The sequence below is a fragment of the Gouania willdenowi genome, chromosome 16 (genome assembly GCF_900634775.1).
Source record: "Gouania willdenowi chromosome 16, fGouWil2.1, whole genome shotgun sequence".
Lineage (NCBI taxonomy): Eukaryota > Metazoa > Chordata > Actinopteri > Blenniiformes > Gobiesocidae > Gouania > Gouania willdenowi.
The window spans coordinates 31222476-31237293 of NC_041059.1; the positions used below are offsets into that span (position 1 = coordinate 31222476).

Here is a 14818-nt window from a genome sequence, read left to right on the forward strand (position 1 = left end):
CTGTAGCAATCAGTGAAGAAGTGCACTCACAGCTGTGTGATACACATTGATCAAAGTTTCCTCTTAGCCTGTTGTTCCTTTTTATAAATTGTCTTGCGTCAGTAAATTTAGGGCCACATTACTGAATAGATTTATCACTTACATTTGACACTACATAGATGTTTATAAGTGTGAATGAAGTGATTCACTATAAAAAATAAGACATGAGGGCACAACAAATGACTTTTTAACCTTGATTAAAGTCACATTTTTATGCATGTCAAACATTGATTTCGATTGTACATGTGACATATACACATTCTGTCAACTAGACCTTCCAAGCTGTTGGGGGCTGTATAGGAAGAGGGATGCTGGACGTTTGGACACACTAACTAAGAGGAGAGCTGGATCTGTGGTGGACACAGAGCTGGACTCTCTGGTGTCAGTGTCAGAAAGACAGACATAGACGCACTCTCAGAACAAGGCCTACCAAAGAGCCCTCGGACCTCCTGTATGGCTCTAATGACCCTGTGACCCCAGATGTCTTAGCCCCATGATGCAATTGGCTACGTGCACAATATGGCGTCCAATAACTTCCGGTCACAGTTTGTGAGGGCGCTGACTTTATAGCAGCAGATAAAAGCTGTTAACAAGCTGTGAGCTTATTTTTATAATATTTTATGTATTTTTTGTTTGAGAATATTATTATTACCAGGCAGCACTTTACAACAGTATAGTATTTTTTTTTAACTTCATTTCATATTCTGTATAATGTTAATACATTGTTGGTTCCTAAGTTTCGAATAAAACAACAAGCAAATTTATGTTTTGCTTTTTGTTCCATACTGTCCGGAAAATGAACTGAACCGTGACCTCAAAACCGAGGTACGTATCGAATTGTGATTTTTATGTATCGTTACACAACCCCTAGAAATTATGTTACCATGACCCCAGCTCCCTCATCCAGATAACTGCGGACATCTGTCACAGAGGATAGTTGGCGCTTGGTGGAGGTCTACAGTAAGTGCCTTTGTTCTGTACTTTTTACAAGAGCAACAAATTTACCAGGTCGTGCTACCAAACTGTGGCCTTATGTCGGTGACCTCTGACTAAAAGATAACAATGCAAATGTTGTCCTTGTCTTGGACAAACACAACAGTAAAATATATGTTTTTAAAGACATTTGTGAAGGGGGCTCCTTACCTTCCCTCTGCACAGGAAAAGCCATGAGTGTGCACCACTGCCTCGTGCTTGCCTCCTCCTTCCCACCACAGGAGCTTTCTCATAGGCTTAGCAGGCTGACAAAGCGTGCCGCTTGTCTGGGGCTCTCCAGGAGGGCGTCCAGCATGGAGTACGCGTACATAGGAGCACACAGGTCTGTTGATGCCATTTTCATCATCCTGCATACACACAAACATACATGAACAAAGGTGGTGGGAGGACACAACCAGACACATAAAAAGTCTATTGTGTTTTGTTAAATCACTATTCTTTTTACTGATAAGTTGTAGCTACACTGGATCAATAGGAAGCCATTAGAATCTATCAAATTGCGATATCAGAATGAGAAAAGTTTTTATCGCCAAGTAGAGTTTTGAAACAATACAAGGAGACTCGGTTGGAAAGAAGAACAAGGATCAGAGGAAAGCTTTTCGTTGTGACCAGAAGAATCACCCAGAAGTTAGACATTTCTGGAGTAAGACGGGTTGAGGTCTCATGAAATTAGAAAAGTATGGCCGGGTTATATTTCCTTGATACGGCGATATATCGAGATATTTTTTTTGCACAATCGATTATCAATTTTGGTTTTTTTTTGGATAGCTTTTCACTGAAAATTTTGTCAGTGTTTGTTGAAGGAACCAATATTTTGTTTACTAGAATGTTGCAACTATAATGGTGTCACTAGTAAAAAAGACCCTATTTTTTGTTTACAAAGAAAGAACTATTGGAGATACCTTATATGTTTACATTGGTATGTTACATTTTTGGGCCTCGGGAGGGACACTTATTGACACTTATTTACAGAAATGTTGCACTAAAATAGTGTCACTGTTCATAGGACACTTTTTCAATTTCTTGTCTTTCAGTGATATAAAATAAAAATTGTATTTTTTCACAGTCTTATTTTCTTATGTCATAGATTATCGTAGATTGATTTCTGACCAATATATCGATAATCACAGCATCGTCATATCGCGAGATAATCGTAAATGAATAAAATCGTGAAATGAATAAAAAAAAACGATATTTGGCGGCAGTATATCGATAACGTACCGCATGACAAAATATTACGATATATCGTATCAATATTTTGGCACACCCTACTACAAGCCCTCATTACAAATGAAATTGCTCATTTTTCAGTACAACCTGTGCAAAGATCTTGACTAGTTTGGACTGGTGGGATGGTCGGATCTCCAAGAACTCCCTCCACCATTGTTTAGCATAAACCAGGAAGAGTCTCTCTTTCTCTGCTGTCCTCTGCCTTTCCAGGGATTGCTAGAAGACAACAAGTTGATAACACCGTTGACGATTTTCTGGTTACTTTGACAGTGCTTCTGTTCAAATCTGGGACACAAAGTGTGAAATAGAATTGGTTATACATGTAAATGTTTTCAAGATTGCATGATTGTCCTGAGGGGTATTCCATAAAAGCGGGTTATGTTCAAACTCTGAGTAATGTTCGGGCTCAAATGAGGGAAACTGAGTATCCCATTTCTAAACGTGAGGTATGTTCTTCTCTGAGTATGTCACCATGGTAACCATGGTAAGTGTCGTGAACTAAAACTGGTCGCTGGCAGGTTTATCAAAGAACTCTGGGTTTCTACCTGGCTCCGCCCACCTGAACACCATTTTCTCAAAGAACACTTTTTTTTTTTACTTTAACTTAACACTCTTCTCTGAAACACATTAGTAACATCAAACACCACAGACGTGCTCACAATCATATTAATGTTGTGCTGCTTTATGTTTTTTTTAGTTTTTGCTAACGGTAGTTTTTCTTTATAACATTGTGGATGCAGAGCATTAGGTAAAAGACACTGAGAGGTTGATCTGCATTACAACGGATTGAAAAGTGAATTATAACCCCGCTCTTGAAGCATAGTGTCGTGGGTTCGCGTCCCGCTTCAGTCTTTTTTTATGACATTTTTTGGACATTGAGATGACTCTGGTGACAATATTACATCAAAAATCAATATAAATGATGCAATATTAAGCGCCAGTCACTGTCTTTATATCCAGTGTAACAGGAGGGCTCTCTATGCAGACATCCTATGCTGCTGCCACGTCTCCTCAGACACATTTTATTCATATTATTCACCGCTCGTCACGTCACTGAATCAACAAAGTGATGAAGGGACCAAAAAGCGTGACTAATCACAGGTGATTTAAGCCACTATAGTCACTGAAGTGGCGTTCTGTGTGAACACACCTTTAGAACAGGCTCATATTCCACAAACGCCAGCTTATTTCACCCATCAGGGTGAATAAATCATCCTCTTCTGGGTGGTTACTATGGTAGTTTGCGTAACCTTTGATCCATTGATGATGGCTTTTTATCGCGCACGTGCACGGAAGTAACCCAAGGTTTGCATACTCAGGGTTGATTGACCCACTTCATACCAGCTGTAATGGAATCCGATACCCGGAGTTTCCCATCGCGGGGTATGTTGACCCAGAGTTTATGGATAAACTCAGAGTTTCTTAACCCTCCTTTATGGAATACCCCTCTGGTCGAAGTCTCCCATTTATTTCAATTTAGCTCATTCTTTGGCCAGGAATCATTTGTGTCTGGGTAATGGCACGTCAGTGCAGTGTTCAAACAAACTGTTAAGATTTCTGCTTGACGGAAGAACCTCCAGTCGTCCATTCATATTTTTTGTCTGTTGTTTATTTGGGGCAGGGTATGAAATTAGGAAAATATTATGTGGGCAATTTTGGCTGCCATAGCTGACTCAAACAGCTCATGGGCTGATATTTTATGCTATATATTTGTGCATGTCAGGCAATATATAGTATTAGTGTTATTCTATGCAATTCATTTTCTTCCTCATGTAAAACCAAATTATTTTCTAAAGAAAAAAAAATCACATGAAAAGCAAAAATAACCGTAATAGTGTTTTTACTGTTTAATATAAACCACTGCTGCTGAATGTTGATTATTTTGTATCTAAGAATAAGTTGCATAAAGTTGCTAAATATCACTGTTTTCCTATAATTAAACCAGATCAGGCTTGATGATTTACCGGTTAATCATTAATCTACTGAGAGCAGTACTAAAAATATATATACAGGTGCTGGTCATATAATTAGAATATCATGAAAAAGTTGATTTATTTCAGTAATTCCATTCAAAGAGTGAAACTTTTATACTATATTAAGTCATTACACACAGACTGATATATTTCAAATGTTTATTTCTTTTAATTTTGATGATAATAACTGACAACTAATGATCCCAAAGTCAGCATCTTAGAAAATTAACATATTACTTAAGACCGATACAAAAAAAGATTTCTAGAAATGTTGGCCAACTAAAAAGTATGAACATGTACAGTACTCACTACTTAGTCGGGGCTCCTTTTGCCTGAATTACTGCAGTAATGCAGTGTGGCATGGAGTCTATCAGTCTGTGGCACTGCTCAGGTGTTAAACACTTTTTCACACAGGGCCATGTAGCTTTGGATTTACCCTTCATTTAAAAACTGCATTTTGTGTTTACTTGGTTATCTTTGACCAATGTTTACATTAAAACACTTTCACACCACTGTATATATGGTATATCACACATAATCAAAATAGCTGCATTACTGTCTAATAAGACCAGCTTTGTCTTGTGAACATATTAAATATAATTTAAAAATATTGCATTGACAGTGAAGATTAATGCTTTTGATACGTTTATTTCAACTAGGGCTGGGACTTTAACACATTATTGTGATTAATTAATTACAGAAAATAAAGAACTAAAAAAATAACGCAGTTAAACGCTTTTTTGCACTCCAAACAGTGCGGAACCGTTCTCAATAGACGAGTTCCCGGTATACCCATATACTGTAACTGATGCACTTAATACAATTGGAGAACCTGAGAAGTTACATGTATTGGGAAAGGGAGAAAACAGAGTAACGTAAGAATCTATCAGACCTGTGTGTTGATGACATCAGTGCATAGAGTCTCTGAAAGTGGAGGATATAACTCCAGACTGACGGTTAAAATCCCAGTTGGAACTTTGCATTCACTTCCTGTGGACAAAAAAAAAAAAACAATTGCGAGTTTGTAATTGCAAATGTACTTTTACTAGAAGTTATTTACTACATTGCACACAAGAAACAGTTCTATAGTGTATGTGACATGTGTATGTTTGCATCAGCTAAAATCATCTAAAAAAAAAGACTTAAAACCATTTTTTAAACAATAAAATATAACACTAAGGGCCTTTTTTACAAACAGTTTGCATGTGAAGTTCACAGCAAGCATTAATACTTGTTATTAATAGGATACAAAAGATTATATTATACAAAAACAGTAGATGGGCAATATATCAACATTTATGTTTTAAACGATTTTGAAAATTACACCAATAATTACGTTTTTATTTTATAACTTATTTTGTAATAAAGGAACATAGGGCAGGATTTGTGAAAACTTAAACATTAAGTTTAAGTCTTTTAATGCTGATGATTGATGAATGGTTGATGAAGCGCTCATAACCAAAGAGAATGAGCCCACATATTTCTCCTTATTGCCTTGAACTGATTGTGTGATACATTTTGTTCTGCTGTTCTCGGTGTAAATTTCCCGCGCAGTTCTGCAGACGTAATGTCAAAAGATGCTGGTACGTGTTCTCAACAGCTTGGAGCAGAGTCTACTCAGCTGAAAATAAAGAAGAATGAGAAGAAGATGACTTGGAGACTGAAAGAAGACAAGCACAGTGGACTAAACTACTGTTTGGTTCCACAGTTGTACGCAGAGGCATGTGCACAGGTCTTACAGTAAACTGTCACAAGAACAGCGATTAAATAATAACCATGTCACAGTTGGAGTGCAAATCAGGCCACATTTTGTCGTCCGAGTCCGACCCGACAGTGATAACCACATTTTTTTCCCAAAGAAATGACATGTTGATGATATGTTTGAGTGGTACGCACCGATTATTAACAAACAGCTGTTAATGTCAATATCAGATCAGCGCATGTGTAACAAGCGAAACACAACAGGGGCCCAGTGCACACAAGAGACCCATCAGATCTATTTACATAATACATGAATCAAAGATGTTTCAATATAATATAATATAATATTCAATGTTTCATTTATAATTGTTAATAATAATTGCTCTATTCTTCCTCTACCACAGATCACAGCTCTCACTGTTACAAGTTGCATTCTTCAGAGTTACAGCAGCTGCAGCAGGAAAGGAAGAACGCTGCACACAAACAAGACTGTGACCAAACCCGACCACCAGTTTTAAATATCTGTCCGAACCCTTCTAGATCCTTCCCTATGCTCCTTTAAAATACTCGGTTTAGGAGTCGCTGCTTTTGCTACTGCTCAGAACAGCATTAAAAACACAGTTTGATGGATTGCTGCGTAAGCCCTAACCAGACCTATCCCTCAACAAGCTACACTACAGAACTCACTCACACGTGCTGTCCCTTATAGGAGAAAAAGACTAAAGTGGCACATATTGTCCAGCTGTTTGTTAAATGTGCTTGTGTAGCATTTTGCATCAGCAAATTTAACACAGAATTGTCTTTCTTGTAAAACTTTATTGAGTTAAACAATATCAAGATTTATATTGTATATCGCCATTTTGAAAAAAAAAAATATTGAGATATGAATTTCACGCAGCCCTAGTTTATGTGTAAACATAGTTCAGACTGTTAAGAAACAGGCACAATTTTCACTTTTTTTTTTTTTTCTTTTAATTTGAAATGCAGTCCCATCCTTATTTTGTGAATGGGAGAGCATTGTGTCTATAGTTATATGTATACTTTCAGTTATATTATATACAATATATTAAACAATGGGACCGCCCAGACTTCATCCCCCCTCAAACCTCTGACCTCCTCATCACAGCAGCACAGCTGGCCACAGAAGCTCTCCCCTCCTTCTCCTCCTCATCCCCTGCCACAGTAACACCTTTCTTCATCCAGAAGAAGGAGGTCAACAGGCTTTTCAGGAGACAGAACCCCCCATAAGGCAAGTGGACCAGACTCTGGCCCTGTTTAGACAACGTTTTGAAGTGAAAATGTAAATGTTCTGGGTGTCCGTTTACACGACAACAGCGTTCTGGTGCTTGAAAATGGAACCTTTTGAAAATGGGCTCCAGAGTTGAAGTTTTAAAAATGCTTCCCTCTCCATCTAAACAGGGAACCGACACTTTCTGTGTCACGGGCATGCACACTGCTGTTGCCACTGCCTCAGAGGCACACTGAGGCAGTGCTCTTTGGAATTTAACTGTACTTCTCCAACATCACTTGGATCAGCGGAGATGTATTTCTTGCCTGCACCAGATTCTGACGACAAACACAGTGCTGCAGTCCTACTTAGAGCTTTAGATATTTGCCGAAACCTGGGATCGGCTTAATTTCTATCTTTTTAATACGGACTCTGGTTGTAAACAGCCCGTGAGCTGCAGCGGAGCAACTTACAGTGGGTTTGTTCCAGAAGAGAAAACACATTTAGTGTTTCCTCAAACATCTCTCTTCCAGCTTCCAACACTCAGAACTGATGGAGTTTTACAGAGGACAGACAGACATCTGCACTGAGCCTCAGACAGCCGCTAAAACAGAGAAATAGCAGCACAGCTCCTCAAACTCTTCATGCACGAGGAGCATGCTTCTGCTCTGACGGAGCTCTGATTAATTCTTCGGTGTGTCTGTACTGCTGACACAAGCCTGACTAGCAAATGGTGTGATTTGGCAGTGAAAAATTTTTTTTAGATGTGCCGTGTATGGGTACAAAGACACATGGCACAGACAAGGCACCGCGAGGAATAAAGTGTACACTACAGACAGCTCTACGATTTCTCTTGGCAGATAGTCATGTTTTAATCCTTCATGATCTAATATCGTCAGATCGCACACCCCTAAGGCTACATGACAATAAACATAATAAAAAAACATAATTGTACAGAATTAATTTGATTTAACAATCAATTATTGATAATGTGTAGATGTTGATATAACTACAAGAAAACTTAAATACAAATTACAAAACATGATTAGACATTCTGATTTTTCTGACCTTTGCTTCAAAACACTTTTGCTTCTTGGACCTTCTTGACTTTTAGCTGAATACACTTGCTCTATATAGACCTAGCAAGAATGTGTGTGTTCTTGATGAAAACGTCATGTTTTTTGGTCTAAGTTAAATTAAAATTGGGAGCAAACCATGCAGTTGTGCAAACTTTTTTTCATTGCATCGTAGGCCTTTTTGATCCTGCACACTGCTTTCAAAGGGATGTGCGTGTTTTTTGATTGTGATACAAACAAAAAGGTAACATGTTCAGTGAGCCCCATGTCTCACAGACTAACCCTGGATTTCCACTGGATGCGTATCTGCTCCGAAACTGCAATCTGCCATTCTGCAATCCCCACTGCCTCTGGTTTTGCTGCGCATCTGTTGCTGCCGCTAATTCACGTATAATCACGCAATATATATGTGACTCAACCATGGATGAATGCAATATTTACATGTGAAATACAATTTTAAAAGTGTTCGAATCCGGCCAACCATGCTATCAACGGAAAGGTCTGGTCCCCCATACGCCCCTCCTCAGGGTCAGTCAATAAGAAATGAACCCAGTCTTCTGTAGGTAGGTTGATAGTAATGACTAGGGATGTAACGATTAATCGTAAGGCAGTTAAAAATCGATTCATAGGTATCAAGGTTCACATCGATGCTGTGAAAATTGAATCGCAGTACTTTTTTTAACCAGCAGAGGGCGCTAACCAGAAGTCATGGCGGCGGGCGAAATCTGCTAATACTTTCTTTCTGGCCGCCTTCTACTCTTAAACATATTCATAAATGATTCCTTACACCTTTAGCACCAAAAGAATGTCTGTAATATTAAGTGAATATCTGTAAAAGTCACGTTTTTCTATTAACTCTGTCTGCTAGCATAGCATCTCTTCTTCACTGCACTTAGCTGCATGCCAACCGACCACTGGGTTAGCATCGCCCTCTGCTGGTTCAAACAAATATCTGACGCAAATATAGTGCAGACTGTTTTTTTTTTTTTAAGGTCCAATTGTTGTCACAAAATACATTTTCAGTTGCACTTTAAAAAAAAAAAAAACTATTATGCAGTTTTGTATTGTTTACTATGGAACCAGAATTTAAATGAATGGCTTCTTCATTTGTATTATTCCTTTATTTATTTCATTCAAGATTTATTTTTAGTTAAATTGCATTGTTTGAATAGTTCATCAAGAGATTCTTTTGACAATGAAAAATAAAAGGAAAATAGTACAGTATTTTCTAGTTTTTTTCCCCCCCAAAAAAATAAAGGAATATTTTTCAGTCATTAAGTACAGTCCCATTTTGTAAAATGAATCGTGAGAGAATCGTATCGTGAACCCAGTATCGTGAATCGAATCGTATCGGGAGTTGAGTGAATCGTTACATCCCTATTAATGACGGATAGATGAACCAAATAAGTCTTTAACTAATATATCAGTAATAAACTTTGTAAATCATATGATTTTGAAATGAATGCACACGAATATGTATTCAATAAAAATTGTGACACAGAAAAATGACGTTCTCACCTACTCCCATCAGCTCCACAGCTAAGCATGTCTTTCCACTGGGCTGGCTGAGGACCACTCTCCAGTCAAGGAAGCATGACGAGAGCAGTGTTGTCTCACTAGATGTGTTTGTCATTGTCAACACAAACTGAATAGGGTCGGACATGGACAGCATTCCAGTCGCACCCACCATCATAGTGCCCACTCCTGTAGTGTAAAAAAGTATGAAAACTTCAGGCGGATGAATTATCAAAGCATTAGTAAAACACTGAGTCGTACACTTACCCATTTCATCTTTGAAGATCTCAAAGAGGAAACCCTCTCTAATGTCAGGTTCACAGGCACAGGGCACTGGTTTTGAGCGAAACCTCTGGTTACGAAAGTGAAGGTAGAGCGTCATGGTAGAACACACCTGACCAGGTAAAGGTTCTGGCTCCTGCAGATGCTCCAGAAAGGCTTTACCTCCAAGAACCGACAGATATAGGCACCGCCTGGAAGGGTCAATGTTGGCTGCAAGAAAAAAACCAAAATCACAGCTTTGGAATATTTCAATCCTGATATTTAGTGTTAATATCATAAATATTGTTCTCACTTTTCTTGAGCTGAACAATTTCTCTATCAATAAAGTGAGTTGCAGGTTTGGGGGGATATTTGGTTTCAAGATCTGTGCCTCCTTCCTACCAGTAGAAAGATTTTTGACACAATTTAGGAGAATGACATTTCAAACAACTATAGTCCCAAAACCATTTGGGGTGAGTAGATCATGTGCACAGGATCAAATGTGTTTACCAACCTGAGTAAAACGGAGGTCTTTCATCACATCATCTATGATGCCCCTGCTCTGCAGAGCAAGAAGGAGGTCTTTCTCTGACAGAGAACTCTGAGCCTTGCCTTTGTCACTCCTTAGAGTCTCTGCCAAAACCTCTCGGATCTTCCCATGAATATCCATCTGCCAGTAAAAGGGAAAGAAGCTCGAGCCTGTTAAACTAGGGGCCAATTAGGCACGTCACACGTGAATCAATATCAGGTCATATGTAACCGATGTTAAACCGATGCTGTCACTCAAAGATCTCCTGCGCATGTGAGACATCACAGCAGCAACTCTACATGTGCTGCTCGGCCTCTCCTCTCCCTCTCACACACACAAACACACAGACTGATTGTATAGCCCCGCCCCCGACTCACGCAGCATTAAAAGCACAGCTCATCTGATCAAAAAATGAGAGAATGAGAATATTTTTAATAATCCTTAGTAAACTGTGATTTTGCAAAACAATATAACTAAACACTGCACTTTAGTAGGGCCGCCAACTTTGGTCGTTAGGTCGACTAATTGGTCGATGCCGTCGTGGTCGACCAAGATTTGCATTGGTCGACCAGCAATGTTATCAGTTACAATACCATTTTTTTTAAAAAAGCAATGCACTTATATAGGTGATAAGGATTAAATATCGAATATGATTTATTTAATGCCTAAACATGATTCTATGTCCAGCAACAGCTGTGTGAGTGTGTGCTGCAAAAAAATAAATAAAATGTTGTGCTTCAGCTGTTACTGTACAGTGTGCAGTCCTCAGAGAAGATCAGAGCAGAAAGGAAACAAAAAAGACATCCACTATTGAATCAATTCTTTTTCTGCACAAGAACATAGATTATGCTTATAATTGTTACGTGGATTATGTAAATAGATACACTATCTCTAGCGCCACGTGTTTGACATGCTGGTTTCCCTGTGCGCTGATCTGATGTTGACATTATCAAATGTCTGTTCATAAAAGCAGGCTTACCACTAAAACAAACGTAATATGTTATTTGTATGAGGAAAAAATAGGTTTTAATTGTCGGTTTCAGGTCGGGCTCTGATATAAATACCTAATGTCTGTTGGACCTGTAGGTTTCACTTTTGCTTTGTCGGGATCTGTTCAAAGCTTGAATAAGGTTCATATCATAAATGGTCTGTGTTTAAAAACAAACTGACTCCACAAAATGCCACAACTAATCATTTGTCTCTCTTTTCTTTCTCCTCGTCCTCCTCTCCACCTGCTCATTAATTTGCCTTTTTTTTTGGTCGACTAATCGACTAACCATTTCCTTGGTTGACTACAGCCCTACACTTTAGTGTGCCATGTCAATAAAGTCCTCAAAGAAATACACTGTTAAAGCATGCTAAGGAGAACATTCTGGTTGATTTACTCAACTTTCAGAAAGCAGATTATTGGTGAATTTCATTTTTTTTTACAAAATATGCTAGTTGAAGTCACGAAAAAACACTCCCTGTTTAAATAACTTATTGGAGGTTTTAAAATGGTAAACTTTGTGTTGAATTTGATGTTTTTTTAATGAAAAACTTCTGCCGGGTTAGGTTTTGGCGGAAGATGATTATTCAGCATCACTGATCAATATACCAGCATTATATTACAATTATTATTCGCACCTCATTTACATGCTTTGCAATTAAACTGCCTGCACCGTTGCCACGGTTGACACCCACAATATCGGTATCTTCCCCAAATTTACCGAATCGGTCAACCTCCAGTGTGGAATGTTAGAAAAGATTTGATGGAGTTATATTAATCTAACGGCACAATAATCAGCAACAGTAGGTATAAGAAAAACTGACCCATTTATTATTACAGAGAACCTTAAGCATATAATTATTCTAAAATGTCATGCTGATATTAGAGAAGATCCCAGACCTCACTAGAACTCTGTTCTAATCATGTATGTCAACTTTCACATTCTGCTGCAAACAGCCTAGTGTTCCTACACCTGTTTTCCTACATTTTCTGCCATAAATATGGTCTGAAAATAAACTAAAAAATGGTTACACTTCAAAACTGAGAGCCTCTCTTTTTTTCTGTTTCACTCTGTTAAATATAGAAACCATTCATCTCATCAACACGGAAAAAAAAAAAAACATTTCCTATAAAAACAGAAAAATAGGGCCATTTTATACATTTACTTATTTTTAGCTCATCAATTCAGAAAAAAAATTGTTTTTTTTTTCTACAGTGAATGCAATAAGCTTCAGTAGCTAAAAGGTGTTAAACACAAGCAGAATAAGAATGACGGTTTTACAAACTCCAAGGTCTAATGAGAGGTCTGATAGTGAACTACACATCCTTTTAATTTTAAGGTCATACTACTACAGTTATTTGACACTGACGATGTGTTGCCATTAGTCTGTATCTAGCAGAGTGAATTGAATGGTTTATTGTTTTTTTTAACAGAGGACACATACCGTACCTATCTATCATGTGTACGTCGCTACCTTTGGTGAAGCAATCAAGGCTCACCGTACCTATGCCGTATCAATATACCGACATTCTATCTGTACGCAGCGCCCCTATTTGGCCAGTTTAGGTCGCATAACTAATACTAAACATTACCCTAAACTTAACCCTAACCCTAAAAATTGTTGCAATATAGGGTTATAACCTATTTCAGATCAAATTAGCTGATTTTCTGAGGGTGCACAGATGACTAAGATAGTTTGTAAATGTTATGACTGGACTACAATAGAGTTACAAATAAGTAGTTTGATATTTGCAACTACTGTTTATCTGTCAAAGGTCACAGAATATTAATTCAATTAAACTTTATTTATATAGGGACAAATACAACAGTAGACATCTCGTAGCACAAGATAACAAATAGTGTGATCACATGGTTTCTAAGAAGGGTTGACAGGGGCTGAACAGTAAAAAAAAAATGTTTGAAGATGAAAAGGTCTATTATAGCTAATTGTGTGCAAATATGCAAACTACTGTAATTTACAGACTTTATTAGCAGATATTTACAGTAATGTGAGACCTGTGTTTCTTGGTGTGCAAAGGTTACAGATGTGTCCGAGTGAGTCAATATTCTTGTGATAATTTTATGAAAATATTTCCCAATTAATATTTCATCACAAAGAGCCTTTTTTAATGCAGATATGGAAAACAAAACCAATTCCATATATTCACGAGTAATACAACTTTATAACCCCCTCATGTGATGAAACTATAACACTGCATTTTCTATATTCTATAAATGTTTCACATTCATTACTAAATAATGATAACATGCATGGTGACCATACATCCGGTTTTACCCAGACATGTACTCTTGTTTTCACGTGGTGTCGGGGCTGTCCGAGGATATTTGACAAATTAATGAAATTTCTGGGTTTCCTGGGGACTTTGAACGCATCTCGAAGGACGCGTTAAAATGAAAGGCAGCGGCTATCCGTACGGTTGTCGTATCTATATATGGAAATTCTATCCGTACGCAGAGTCCCTCATTGGCCAGTTTAGGTCACTGGATTAAAACTAAACCTAGCCATAACCCTAAAAATTGTTGCAATATTGGGTTATAACCTAACCTGCTACGTACTTGTACTTCGGTAACCGTACCAATAGCACCACGGGCTGTCTATACGCCAAACGTGCAAATAGACACTTTCAACAACTCAACAGGCAGACTTCACGGTGCTTTACTTTCGTCAGCAGCATATGGTGAATATAATGACCCAGTGAAACCCTAACAATAATCAGTGTGTAACAGTGTGCAAATGTGACAAATGTGTTGTCCTCACCTTAACCAGGTGGTTGTGAATGATTTGCTTCAGCTCAGCCGCTTTTTCAGGAGGTAAAGACATGACAGCCCGGCTCAGTTCTCAACCAAAACAGCGGCCAATGCAATACAAACTATACTACGAGGCTTGATAAACGTCGCTATGGTTTATTTCCTTTGCTTAAAGATGAATCGTTTGTGTAAATAATACACAAAAGCATTATTTCAAGCGCAATCAAAGAATCATAGAAGGACCAATTTAAAACTGTGGCGGAAGAGTAGGCGGCAATGTGCCCGCTCTGATGCCTGTTAGCAAATGTATTATTTATTTAATTAATTGACACTGCATTTTGTTTCGCTATGCAACAACTTAACTTTTATTCATAAATGCTCATCTGTTTTTGACATAACGTTGTAATGTATTTATTTATTTATTCAGACTTGTGTTTATTACAATTTACGACAGGACCGAAAGGGAGGTTTTGTAGTCCAAAGTGTAGTTTGTATTACAGAAATATTCAGGCACA

At 38.0% G+C, this 14818-nt stretch overlaps 1 protein-coding gene across 1 annotated transcript in view; it reads right to left on the reverse strand.

Moving 5' to 3' along the window:
- The window catches only part of cep76 (centrosomal protein 76), a 30893-nt gene extending 16317 nt beyond the window's left edge, over positions 1-14576 (reverse strand). Inside the window, 10 exon segments of the mRNA XM_028470780.1 lie at positions 1183-1200; positions 1202-1315; positions 1317-1379; positions 2350-2478; positions 5128-5225; positions 9759-9944; positions 10023-10247; positions 10330-10414; positions 10531-10686; positions 14314-14576. Coding sequence (XP_028326581.1) covers positions 1183-1200; positions 1202-1315; positions 1317-1379; positions 2350-2478; positions 5128-5225; positions 9759-9944; positions 10023-10247; positions 10330-10414; positions 10531-10686; positions 14314-14376 — 1137 coding nt within the window. The 5' untranslated portion in view covers positions 14377-14576.
- Positions 14577-14818: the final 242 nt, after the last annotated feature.